The 14,697-nt window shown below is 37.0% G+C and overlaps 1 protein-coding gene across 1 annotated transcript in view; it reads right to left on the bottom strand.

The window, feature by feature from the left end:
* The window catches only part of nfe2l3 (nfe2 like bZIP transcription factor 3), a 43,585-nt gene extending 36,579 nt beyond the window's left edge, over window positions 1–7,006 (bottom strand). Inside the window, exon 1 of the mRNA XM_061982482.1 lies at window positions 6,163–7,006. Within this exon, the coding sequence (XP_061838466.1) occupies window positions 6,163–6,657 (495 nt within the window). The 5' untranslated portion in view covers window positions 6,658–7,006. The remainder of the gene's footprint in view (window positions 1–6,162) is intronic.
* Between the last annotated feature and the right edge of the window lie 7,691 nt (window positions 7,007–14,697).

Here is a 14,697-nt window from a genome sequence, read left to right as displayed (position 1 = left end):
TTTAGGACCAAAACCCTTAAAACAAGTAAAACACTAACATAAAATCTGCTTAGTGAGAATAATTATCTTATCAGACAGAAAATAAGCAAATATCACCCTTATTTGAGATATTTAATCTTACTTAGATTTCAGTTTTTGCAGTGCAACTCCGTACAACACACAACGTTGTTATCTCAGCTAGTGTGTAGAAAAAAAGCTCATCTCTGCCCCAGTCGAGGCTCAAACAAAAGTATGATACACTGCTCAACTATTTCTAGCGCCGCTCCGTCATGTATTGTCACTTTTTGTTTTGCGTTAAATATCACAGCTGTACTCCGTAGCGGAGCCAGGGGGGTAACATCCACACTTTGTGCAAGCAAACAGGGTGTGGGTCTCAGCCCCACTTCTCCACCGCCCAAGACCCTACAGCTGGCGGTTGAGTCTGGAGAAGGGAGATATGGTTACACATCAACAACCCACATGACAGAACATCCACTGGGCACCAGGCAGCTGCTTCTAGTCAAAAAATAAGAGCCCGGATTACTTGAATTGATTCATATCAAAAGCCTGGGAGATTCAACATGACCCTGACACGGAATGTGACAAAAAGCGCGACTCTTGCTGTACAAAGTGCATGAGATTGAACAACAAGTGGGAGTAGATTAATGAGGGGTTTGTTTGTTAAACTCATTCTAATCTGCTGTCTTTCTGTAGTAAAGAATGCCAGGCGCTACAGGAACTTGTTTTCAAGTAATGGATAACATCACCAGTTACATAGCTCGACTAGTCAGGCGTTGTTATGGAAAATGAATATGCTCATGAAACACATTGCAACACAGTTGTTCATCCTTACGTAACGTGCTAACTTTGTAAGCTAACAATACAGCATGCAAGCCCAGTGAACATCTGCTTCAGAACGTTCCAGTTACATGTGGGGTTAGTCCCCCCGCAGTTTGGCGCCAAACGGAATACCTCGACTTAAGAGTGTATTGAGACAATAGCTGTTTCGCAGCTAATTGTTATGCTTCAAGCTAGGGCTTGGCGATATGGCCTTTAATTAATATCTCGATATTTTTAGGCCATGTCACGATACACGATATATATCTGGGTATTTTGCCTTAGCCTTGAATGAACGCTTGATGCATATAATCACAGCAGTATGATGATTCTATGTGTCTACATTACTAATGCCTTGTTCAATTGTAAAAAATATTCTGTGCCTAAAATTGCAGTGGAAGAATGGCCGTGCGCGACCCGAGGGTCCCTGGTTCAATCCCCACCTAGTACCAACCTCGTCATGTCCGTTGTGTCCTGAGCAAGACACTTCACCCTTGCTCCTGATGGGTGCTGGTTAGCGCCTTGCATGGCAGCTCCCTCCATCAGTGTGTGAATGTGTGTGTGAATGGGTAAATGTGGAAGTAGTGTCAAAGCGCTTTGAGTACCTTGAAGGTAGAAAAGCGCTATACAAGTACAACCCATTTATCATTTATTTATAAATTCACATTTCTATCACAATTATCATACTGTAAACATGGTAAGCTAACTTCATTAGAATTAATAGTCCTGTCAATAGCATGGAATTACAATTCAAATGTAGTTTTTTTGTAAGCCTTTCAAAAGAATTCAAAATATGAAAAATTAATGAAAATTAATTTAAGCCATCAGACACTTGAAAAGTGGCACATCACATCTCTCACGTCTTCATGACATTGGCGATACTTTTTGAGGATTCTGTTCCAAGACACTGAATAATGTTTGATGTTTTGGTTCGACCACATCCATATTTTTTGGCGATTTTCGAGTCGGGAAACATTTTCCGAAATAACTGTCCCATGTGATCAGCCAGTGCGATTGGAAGTCCATGCTCAATTATTGCCTCCGTAAATAAAACTTCGGCATTTATCACATCCAAAGAATCTGTTTGGGCGACGAAAAACGTTGAACATTTTCCACTTGTATCGCTAGCAGCGGCATTAGACTTGTGTTTTTTTGTCCCAACGTGGTCTTTTACATCGCTAATTCCTCCGTGTCCGATCGAAAAATCTTGTCTGAACAAGGTGCAATTCGCGTAGTTTTCACCCTTTTTGGAACGGATAATTATTCCCGGATAGGCTTTTGAATATTCTTCACGGAATGACTGCAGTTTTCTTTTCGGATTAAGACTCGTTTGCGATTTTTCTCCGGCTGATTCCATGATCGTTCGCTCGTTTGGAAACAATGGCAACTGGTGCCTCGTGCTTGGCAGCGGTGCTATAAATAGCCTCGCGCATGGCATTCGGAATGGCTCGATAGGAAGTTACGGGAAGCAGTGTCAATTGTCATTGTTGTTACGCGATTTCGTGAATAAAACCGGAGTAGTTGGCAGGTATGCATTAGGGCTAGGTGATATATCGCGGGTTTGTCTCTGTGCGATATAGAAAATGACTACATCGTGATATTCGAGTATACGTTCTCACGCAGTTGCTTTTAGCTGCTGGCATTACGCGACAGGCTCTTCCCACTCCTTCTTGTGTCTCCTTCTCACAGACAGCAAGCGCAACTTCTACATACGTCACATACGTATACGCCCTCGCGGAGCAGAGAGGTAGCGGCATGGGTATCGTTAGCTGTGGTGCGAGTGGTAATGCGAGAGAAAGAAGGTGCGACTCTGGTAACAATTGAAGGAAGAATTAATTCCCAAGAAAAACAGCAGGGGGTCCATCGCCTGCCGGTGGTTTGGCTTCAAGTGGGAATATGTCGAACAGACAACCGTAATTTGTCAAGTGTGGGGCAAAAGCGTTACTACAAAAAATAGCAATCCTGCTAATATGTAGCATCATTTGAAAAGTCACCTGCTAGAGAATGAAGAGTGCTTACTCCGCATGTCAACATCTCCATTCGGTGCCACACGCTCCCACCATCGAAATGCAGAGGCAAACATTTCCAGATCAACACCGTATGAAAAAAAGAGTCGACAACAAAAGGAGATAATGTCCGCAGGAACCTACCACATAGCGAAGGATGAACACTATTTGATTTCCTATTATGCAGCTCATTTTTATTTGACACTTATTGAAATATCTTGTGTGTTTTTAAACTATTGTAGTGTCGTTCTGTACAAAAAGTGCACTTTAATTTAGTGTTGTTTTGATATGTCATCTTAGTGACATCATGCACAAAAGTGCACTAATAGCTTGTTTTAAAATGTCTGACAATCTTGCACTTTCTGTTTTGGAAATGACATGAATGTTTGTGCCACTGCTTAATAACTGTTTAATAAATACAGTTTTGGTAAATTGACTTAGTTGTGATTTCCTTCTCTGCCTGAAAGTTTAAAATTAGCATATATTAATGCAGTATGAACAAGAATGTTTTAATGTAGACACATAGAATCATCATACTGGTGTGATTATATGCACAAGTGTTCATTCAAGGCTAAGGCAAAATATCGAGATATATATCGTGTATCGCGATATGGCCTAAAAATATCGAGATATTAAAAAAAGGCCATATCGCCCAGCCCTAGTCTACATTAAAACATTCTTGTTCATACTGCGCATTGCCTACAACTTAATTTTAAATATCTGTCAGTATAATTGCTGCAGGTTAGCCACCATCTTGCGGACACCGCAAGTAATTTACCGTATTTTCCGCACTATAAGGCGCACCTAAAAACCACACATTTTCTCAAAAGCTGACAGTGCGCCTTATAATCCGGTGCGCCTTATATATGGGTTAATATTAATATTAATTTTCATAAAGTTTCGGTCTCGCAACTACGGTAAACAGCCGCCATCTTTTTTCCCCGTAGAAGAAGAAGAAGTGCGCGGTGCATGCTGGGATATGTGACGTTTCATTTCCATTTGTGTGTTTATGTAAAGACCCCAAAATGGCTCCTATTAAGTGTGTTGTCTGTCTAATTATAAATAATGCAGACGAGGCGTGTTAACTGAGTTCTCAACGTTTACTCACAGCGTGCTCATAACCACATTCTAACTGCCAGCATACAACAACGCTTCTCAGGGCTACCGCGCATGCTCGTCACTATCGTTGCATGCTGGGTAGTGTAGTTGTTATATTTGCTAGCTCATAACATCACATTAAGAGACACGCTTACGCGCTTAATTCAATACTCGCCGTCATTCCGGGTGGATTGACAAAAGACCTCCAGCCGCTAGATATTGGTGTCAACAGGGCATTCGAAGCTAGACTGCTAACTGCGTGGGAACAATGGATGACCAAAGGCGAACACACCTTCACTAAGACAGGGAGACAGCGCCGGACGACATACGCCAACATCTGCCAGTGGATCGTAAATGCCTGGGCAGATATTTCGGTCACAACTGTGGTCCGAGCTTTCCGGAAGGCAGGATTCACAGAACTGCTGGACAACAGCGACACTGACTCCGATTACTTCGACGAGACGGAGCCGGCCATTTTGGATCCCACACTCGCCCAACTTTTCAATTCGGACACCGAAGGAGAAGAATTCGAGGGATTTATGAATGAAGAATAACTTCAGAAAGTGAGCGTTATGTTTATTTTGTGTGTTGTGACATTAACGTTCGAGCAACATTATGTTGCTATTGCTCTGCACTATTTTGAATTTTACTATGTTTGTGATTGCACATTTGCGTACATTTTGGGAGTGAACAGAGTTGTTAGAACGCTGGTTTTTAATATATTATTAAAGTTTGACTGACCTATCTGACTGTTTTTTTGACATTCCTTTAGCGCAGTTAGATGCGGCTTACAACACGGGGCGGTTTATAGGTGGACAAAGTTTTGAAATATGCCGTTCATTGAAGGCGCGGCTTATAACCCAGGGCGCCTTATGGTGCGGAAAATACGGTAGATTAATGACCATGAATTGCACTTTGAAGATTCACAGCACAGCATTTTTATATATGACCCGACCCAAACAACCTTTTCACTCATGGCACAAATAAACTGACACAAAAAGTCAACACACATGGTCACACATAACACAACCGGCTCACAGAACTTTTTGGGTATTATAAACAATGTCCAAGCACAGCACATAATTCAAAATTACACCTATTTAAATCCCCTGCAATGCATGAAGGGAAAAATGCTAAACACTTCATGTTTGGCCCATTTTAGCTGGTTGATATTTCTGATTGACTACAAAACTTTACCGAGGTCTTCACAAGGTAGGAGTTGAACTGTCACACTCTTAATATCCAAGTACAATATTATAATTATATATATATATATATATATATATATATATATATATATATATATATATATATATATATATATATATATATATATATATAAGCACCCCCGCGACCCCAAACGGGACAAGCGGTAGAAAATATATATATATGTATGTATGTATGTATGTATGTATGTATGTATATATATATATATATATATATATATATATATACATACACATACATACATAGACATATACATACAAACGTATGTATACATACGTACATATATATATATATATATACATACATATAGACATATACATACAAACGTATGTATACATACATATATATATATATATATACACACATACATACATATGTAGACATATATATATACACATACATACATACGTAGACATATACATATATATATACATACATACGTAGACATATACATATATACATACATACATACATACGTAGACATATACATATATACATACGTATGTATATACATACATACATATATACACACACACATAAATATATATATATACACACACACATATACATACATACACACACACACACACACACACACACACACACACACACACACACACACACACACACACACACACACACACATATACATATATACACACGCACACACACACACATATATACATACATATACACAGACATACACACCAGTCAGCTTTTGGCCCCCAGGCAATTTTTTTAGCCCAATGCGGCCCCCAAGTCAAAAAATTTGGACACGCCTGCTTTAGACCGCCACAATTGATTGGCTCTGGCATTTCATGCCGGCGTGTGATTGGTCCTCCCCGCTGTCACTCCATCAATAAACAAAAGGCCCCCAGTCCACAATTTGGGCACCACTGAGTTGCATAACACAACAAAAACACATGTTCACCAACACAAAGTAGCGTAGCAACGAACACTTCAATAATTAAACACTTAGCATTATGCTAACTTAAATGTTAGTGTATACACTTGCCTGTTTTATAACCCTGTTGACCCCGGTCACACAGGGCCCCGCTGGGGGAGATGACGGCTGCAGCTCCTGGTCGCCGTCGTGCAGGTGTTGGCCGTCATCCTCGGAGCTTTCAGGGTCCGCGTCGGCGTCTGTGCTCGTCGAAGGCTGCCCGCCGTCAGACTTGTCAATGGCCGACACTTGGTGCACCAGCCATGCGTTCAACTCTGTGGGGAAACGCGGAGAACCGAGTGTCCTAACCTCGTCGAGCAGCCGGCGACTGGCGAAGAAATCCTCCAACTCGGGGCATTTCGGGTGCACGGCGTGTCCCCCGAGAGTGTCTCTCGGACTGTGGAACGGAGTTTGGGTGTAGGCTGAGCTCGGACCCAAATTGATCTCAATGAGAGGCGAATAGTCGCCGCTTAAGTAGCGGTCGATGTCCACACGAACTCCAATCAAACTCAGCAAGATGGTCAACTGAATCAGGCCTTCGGTGAAGTATTTTTTCGCGACTTGCATTTTCTAACCACGTTAGCGATGCGGATAGCTACGTAACGCCGGCCTAACAGTTCCTCTTTCCCGAATGGACAAAGGAGGAAAGCCCTAACAAAGAGCACGCCTTCGCCTGTCAGACAAAGAAGAGGGTCCGCCTGTACCGGCGAACTCGTTGGATAGCATACGCTAATGCTAAGGCTACTAGCTAACAGCTTTATGACCAGTTACCGGAAACCCTTTGCAAGGAACATAGCGGACACGCGGCCTTTTAATCCTTTGTAGCGGAGCGGTTGTCGTTTTTTAGGGATCTTTTGGTATCAAAAGCCGCCAGACGTCATTAATGTTACATAAAGCGAAAAATCGGTTAAGCCCAATGCGGATAACCGAGAGAAGGAACTTGTCAGAATTTGCATACCTAACACAGATTGGGGCAGAGCATCGATCGCTGGTTGGACAGCACGCTTGTCAATCATATGTTCAGCCAATGGCACGTCTTCAACTGTGCACGCCACTTCCTGATTGGGGCAGAGCATCGACACGCTGGTTGGACATCCCGCTTGTCAGTCATATTTTCAGCCAATGGCACGTCTTCTACTCTCTACGCCACTTCCTGTACACACCCTAGGAAAAAACTACGAATAATAGTTACAGAAAATCCCATAAAACCACACTGTGACACATGCCGGGTCACTCATTAAAATAGTTACATGACTACTATTCAATTATATTTAATAAGGGGTTCGTTTTGAGCAAGACACGGGCTGGTTTGGTGACTTGTCAGGAACATAGTTAGGCTGCAGTTGCTGAGACGTTTGTGCTACTGACCTGCTTTTGTTCCATTTTTAGCCTACTGGTAAGAGTTAGAATTACAACTCGGAACTTGCTCAACTGGTTTCCAAAACGTCATCAAAACAACTTATGTAACTGCTGTTTTGTTTTTGTTTTGAATCCTACTAGTTCGTTGTCTATTTTGTTACTATAGAAGCGTCACATTTACACAGGCACCCTACATTTTTATTTCACTTGAGAGTAGAAAAAAATAAAATTCCAGCAGCACTGTACAGAATTGAGATCGAATTTAAAAAGTAAAAAGTAAACAATGGGGGTATAAATGGGAAAAAAATTGAAAAATATTACAATAAGAATAAAAAAAAAAAAATCAACAATAAGAATAGAAATATAACAGTAAAAATAAGAATATAACAAGAGAAACTAGGCAGTAGTGACCATGTTATGAAAACATATTGCACTGTTATTGTTTTGCATCCCCTGTCATCCTAGTACCCCCCCCCCTCACCCCCAGGGAGGAGTTGTACAGTCTGATGGCGTGCGGGACAAAGGAGTCTTTTAGTCTATTAGTCCTGCACTTGGGATGAAGAGTACTCATGTACAGTACACTTACAGTAAAGTCTTTGTTGCATTATTTAATTATATTATTTATTCTGACATTATTTCTATATATTAAATGGAACAGCACAGAATGTGCCCCAGACCGCACATAATAGTTGTATATTTAGCGACAAAATTAGCTATGTGTGGCAAATTGATTTTATACAGTTAGATAATTAATTCACAATCACTGCATTCATAAAATATTATATAACTTTTAAATTATATCTGTCATTGTTGTTCTGGTGTGTGCTTGCCTTATTGACACATTATATTGTTATTGTATCAAAGTTTAACAAGGCTATTCCATTTTAATTTTAACATTTTGTTTTGTCTTTTGTGAATTGTTCATGTTAATGATTAAAAACTACCAGGTTGTATCACTTAATATTGGATTTTAAGTAAGTTAACGTAATATAATAATAATAATAATACTGGCTTCCAGCTTCAAGTTTCTTCTTGTGTTGCAGGACAGGAGTGTTTATTGGCTCAACTGCGACATCTAGTGTTCAAACTGGGTAGTACAAAAATGACAGCGTTCCCATATTATACGTCTATACTCAACAACCCAAACATAAAGTATTTGTTAGTTTTTTGTGTTCTACTCATGAATTAATCGCTGATTTAGTAATGAATAGTGACATAATTTAATTAAAAACAATTATTTTGATGTTTTATTTGATCATTTTAAAAGATCAAACTAATGTTTGTCAATGTATTACATAATTTACACAAAGGTGACGACAAAAGAGGAAAACAAAACCGATGAAATGCCTCCGTAACAGCCTTTAATTTGTCCACAAACCATAACAATATACACACTTACAATAACAATATAATAAATAAAGCCTCAATGTATACAGTATCAATCTGTCTCAATAGCTCTCGACAAAATAAAACAGCTCATTTTATAAAAGTGATAGAAATAAATGTAGTTAAAAAAATGTTTAACATACTCATGCACGTCACCAATCTCCTAAAGTAAAAAAAAAAGTAAAAAAATAAAATAAAATCAAAGCAAGATATTTGCGGTCCACTTTTACACCGACGCGATAGTCCCACAAAACCAAAATATCCAAAAATACTCCGAATCGTGTCGCGAAGAAAAATAATCTCATCTGCTTGATCTACCAGCGTTTTACAGTCACTCGATTAATCCGCAAGTATTTTGATAACGATGTGAAATACATTTAAATCATCTTTGTCAACTTGTGACAGATTTATTGGGGGAGAAGCCTTAAATCACCTCCACACGCTCCGCGCAGCTGCAAGCTGATTGGCGGATTGTCACGTGACGACTCGGCTCTTACCGCGCATGTGTGCTCTGACTCCGCGCAAAGGCTCACGGGAAACCTGAGGGAAAACAGCACAAGGATTTCATCGACACTATTTATGGAATAAAGTTTTTCTTTTTCTTTAATTTGGAATTTAATTAATTAAAAAAACACACATTTGACAGAATAATATTGAGGATTTTGTTGTAAATAATGATCTGACATTGTCATCCGGCAGCTTTCCACACTTAGTGGACAGTGCATGGAAACAATGCAATTTGAAAATGAGTGTATTGATTGGCAGCCTACCTGATTTAATATTCACTCTAAAGGTCTGAGCAGGCACTCTTGACATTGATTGGAGCCGGGCTAAATCACATTAATGCTCTCAATGTTTTCTAACATGTGAATGTGCAAGTCTGGTGCAAAAATACATTGTGTGTTGGTCAAACGTGAAGCCATTGTTAGAATTTATAATTATACAATACAACAGCTTGCTTGACAAAAACAAAAAACATCAAAAGAAAACAACAGGAAACAATGTTGTAACAGAATATAAGGACGTTTAACTATATTTAGAATGGTTAAAAACAAGTGAATCAATTTTGAATTATTTGAGAACTAGAAATACAAACAATACAATTAAAAAAAAGTAAAAACAAAACCCAACTATTGCATATTTACATTTATAATAAAACTATTTGTACTCCTAGAAATCTTGACATTGTATGATTTAATGTAATACATACACATTTTCCATAAATATAATCTTCGACAATAATTCAATTAATATATGGTATTTTTTACAACCTCAAAATTTTCCACTTTTATATTTTGTTTTACGTATTTTAAAGTGTGTGTGTGTGTGTGTGTGTGTGTGTGTGTGTGTGTGTGTGTGTGTGTGTGTGTGTGTGTCGACACTGATGGAGGAGATGTGTCCTCCAGGAAGCAAAACAACACACTGGCTGCCTCTCTTCCTCCAGACCTGCTGCCTGCTTGATTGACAGGCAGCTTTGGCCAATCATACCCTGGTATACGCATCCTTTCCCCTTATTGGTTCAACTTCAGCCAATCAAAGAGGAGCTAGTCGCTCTGGCGCTCTCTCTCTCTCTCTCTCTCTCTCTCTCTCTCTCTCTCTCTCTCTCTCTCTCTCTCTCTCTCTCTCTCTCTCTCTCTCTCTCTCTCTCTCTCTCTCTCTCTCTCTCTCTTTCTCTCTCTCTCTCTCCCCCGTCTCTGTTGCTCTCTAGCGCCCTAAAGTGGACATTTTTTGTAATGCACCTTAATAATTGTGTGCGTGTTGTGTTATTTTTAACACAACCTTAACACTTTTATTTCTTTATTTCTTTTTTCTTTAATACATATATTTGTTTTAATGTTCAACAGTTACTCTGTAAACTGTGTATCATTTTTAATCTATTTCGCTGCTTTATTCAATAAATACGTTTAAAGCACGTAAAGGCCACACGGAAGTGTTGTAGTTTAGTTTCTTGCCACTAGAGGTCACTGTTGTGCAGCTTTTGGTGATAACACCAAGCAACTCGGATGCATGTGAATTTCTCATGTCACTATGATGTTATGACTTTTTTAAACATGAACTTTGTACAAGTTTATGCAAAAAAATGTTAAACTGTACTTCTCAATTCCTCCTCCAAAGAATGAAGGAGGGGTTGCCAGAACCGAGGCGCTGACAGGACTCTTTTGTTCCCTTCTTTCTCTGAGCATGAGAAGCAAAATCTTGGATTTTCATGCATCTGAGATGGTCTCCTTGATAAAAAAAAAAAATGGTCTGGCTCACTGAGACTGGCAGCCGTCTCTTGTTGGAAAAGAAAACATAAAACGGCCCTACATAAACAGAGGAAAAAATGGCCCTGGCTGAAGGAAAACAGCCTCGCATGATGTGTGCTGGTAATTTGGAGCGTTACCACCGCAGACTCGCATATAAATACTGGCGGCCTTAAAGAGGGCTCTTTTTGAAAATGGCGGAGGAGGCCAAAAACATTAGCGCGGCCATTTTACGCGCGTGTTCATCAGCAGAGGAGGCCTTGTCATGGCCACCTCGGAGGAGCCCTCCTGCATTGTGTCTGCTACCCTAATGGACTCTTGGGCCTGTCCCCCACATCATATCCATGTACCCCCTTGGGAGCTGATTAAAAGGCTTTCTACCTGCATGGGGGCCAAGAAGAGTAGTCCTTATTACCCTGCGTGTCTGGGCAGCAGAGGGTGGAGTGGAGGTGCTCTCCCGGTTAATCGATAGAGATAACCTTCTCCTGCACTGTCCGCCTGTCTCCACTTGCCATTAGAGATAATGTGTCTGCTATTGACACGGTCCGAGGGCCAGGACAGAAATACAGCCCCGGGGGTGGGGTGGGGGTCGAGCGCCACCTCTTTAAATCAAACAAAACGGGATTGTTTAACTCGTTTGAGTGCAAGTTCCATTCTCTCATTGGAGCCATAAAATAATCCACCTTTTATTTTGTTATGCCAACACGTTCAGCATGTTGCTTCACGTGTGGTGTTTTGATGGGTCAAAAAGAAGCAGTCAACTCATGTGATTAATCGCCAAAAAATCTGGTATTAATCATGTAAAAAGGCAGAATAATCTTGCAATTAATTTTGTTTGCACATGCTCTTTTACACTAACCGCCTGGGAGGTTGTTGTGCGGTCAGTGATCAGGTCAACGCACACGCCAGTGCAAAGAGGAATCATGGAAATAAAAAGACCTTCGTTCAAGTAAATCACTCTAAAATGCTCCTGGACGACATCCTGACAATAATATTGCATTTGTGCCCAATTATTGGGGTCTTTTTAAAAAAAGTTTATTAAACATTTGCAAGATGTTTTAGCCTTAATCCAAATTCAGAAGTGTGAATAATTTGATTTTAAAAAATCGGTCAACAGCATTAATGAAAACTAAAATACTAAAGGTAGGCTAAATCCAAAAAAAACCCAAAAATTAATTTTTTATGTCTTTCAAAGTCTAAAAATATATTATAATATAATAAAATATAATGCATAATATAATATAATGTAATTTAATATAAAATAAAGTAATGTAATATAATATAATATAAAATAATATATAACATCCATCCATTCATTTTCTACCGCTTGTCCCTTACAGGGTCACGGAGGAGCTTATCGCAGCATATTATAATATAATATAATATAATATAATATAATAGAATGTAATATAAAATAAAGTAATATAATATAATATAATATAATATAATATAATATAATATATAATATAGCATAGCATAATATAATATAATATAATACAATATAATATAATATAATATCAAATAATATATTTAATATGATATAATATAATATAGCATAATATAACATAATATAAAATAATGTATTACAATAAAATATAATATAAAATAATATATACATATCATATATATGTATATATATATATAATATTACAATATAATATAATATAATATAATATGATGTAATATAATATAATACAATATAATATAAAAAATATATTATAATATAATATGATATCATATATAATATATTATATCATTTAACATAAAATAATGTATTATATTATAATATAATATAGCATAAAATAAAATAATATAATAAATTACAATATAATATAATATAACATCATATAATATAAAATAAAATAATATAATATAATATAATATAATATATTATAATATATTACACCTCATAATAAAAAATAATGTATTATAATATAATATAGTAGAATATAAAATAATATATCATAATATAATATAATACAATACAATATAATATAATATAATATAACATGATATAATATAATATAATGTAACATAATATAAAATAGTATAAAATAGTATAATATAATATAATAAAACATGATATAATAATATCTCATATAAAATATATTATAATATCATATACATTATAATTTAATATATATTTGATTATGATATAATATAAATATATTGTACATTTTTAATGTACATTCAGAAATTTACAGCTAAAATCTGATTTGAACTATCGAGAAGTGTACAGCAAAATTGTTTGCATTTTTATTTCTGGTCCGGGAATAAACAAGCTGACTTGTTGCTAGGCAGGGTTCATAAGGCCCGATCAAATCACCAAAAATGATCCCCGGGCGCGGCCACCGCTGCCGCCCACTGCTCCCCTCACCTCCCAGGGGGTGATCGAGGGTGATGGGTGAAATGCAGAGAATAATTTCGCCACACCTAGTGTGTGTTTGACAATCATCGGTACTTTAACTTTTAACTTTAAAATTGAACGATTGGCCACTGAAATAAAGTACATATGCCAGTGGGAACGCATCATAGTGAGCTGTAATTTTAGAATATACCACTCTTTTTTTAATAGTCAAATATACAAATTCATTTAGTATATTGCTCCAGGTGGTGTTTGTATTGGTAAATACTAGGGCTGTTGAAAATAACGAGTTAACTCGTGTGATTAATCACAGAAAACATAGCGTTACTCGTGCAATATACGTAGATTCATCTAGCAATTTATTTTGTAATGCCTACGCCAGTGCAAAGATGAGTACGGTGACTTCAATTTTCTAATCTTCACTTCAAGATAAAAGCAGAAGGGACTTTAGATAAAAACTTTAGATAATCAAACTAATCCAAATATTAAAACTAATAAAACTAATTTAAACTAGTCCAACTAATTGAACTAATCAAAATAATTAAACTAATAAAGCTAATCAAACTAATCAAAGTAATCAAACAAATTAAATTAATAAAACTAATCCAACTAATCAAATTATTCAACCTAATAGATCTAATCCAACTAATTCCACCAATCCAACTACTAAAACTAATACAGATAATCCAACGAATCCAATTATTACAACTAATCCAACTAATCTAACTAATAAACCTAATCCAACTAATCCAACTAATAAGGTTATGCAACTAATCCAACTAATCTAACTAATAAACCTAATGAAACAAATCCAACTATTAAAACTAATACAATTAATCCAACTATGTAATATACGTAGATTAATTTTGCAATTTATTTTGTAATGTCTAAACCAGTGCAAAAATGAGTCTAATTTCGTAATCTTCACTTCAAAATAAAAGCAGAAGGAACTTTAGATAAACAACTTTAGATAATCAAACTAATCAAACTAACCAAACTAATCCTAATATTAAAACTAATCCAAATAATCAAACTAATCCAACTCATCCAACTACCGGTAATCAAACACGTTAAATTAATAAAACTAATAAACCCAATCCAACTAATCAAACTAACCAAAGTAATCCAATTAGTCAACCTAATAATTATAATCAAACTAATCCAACTAATAAAACAAATCAAATTAATTAAACTAATCCAACTAATCAAACTGATACAACTATTTAAACTAATAAAATTAATCCAAGTAATGCA

The sequence above is a fragment of the Nerophis lumbriciformis genome, linkage group LG21 (assembly GCF_033978685.3).
Source record: "Nerophis lumbriciformis linkage group LG21, RoL_Nlum_v2.1, whole genome shotgun sequence".
Lineage (NCBI taxonomy): Eukaryota > Metazoa > Chordata > Actinopteri > Syngnathiformes > Syngnathidae > Nerophis > Nerophis lumbriciformis.
This window is presented reverse-complemented; position numbering and strand designations above follow the sequence as displayed.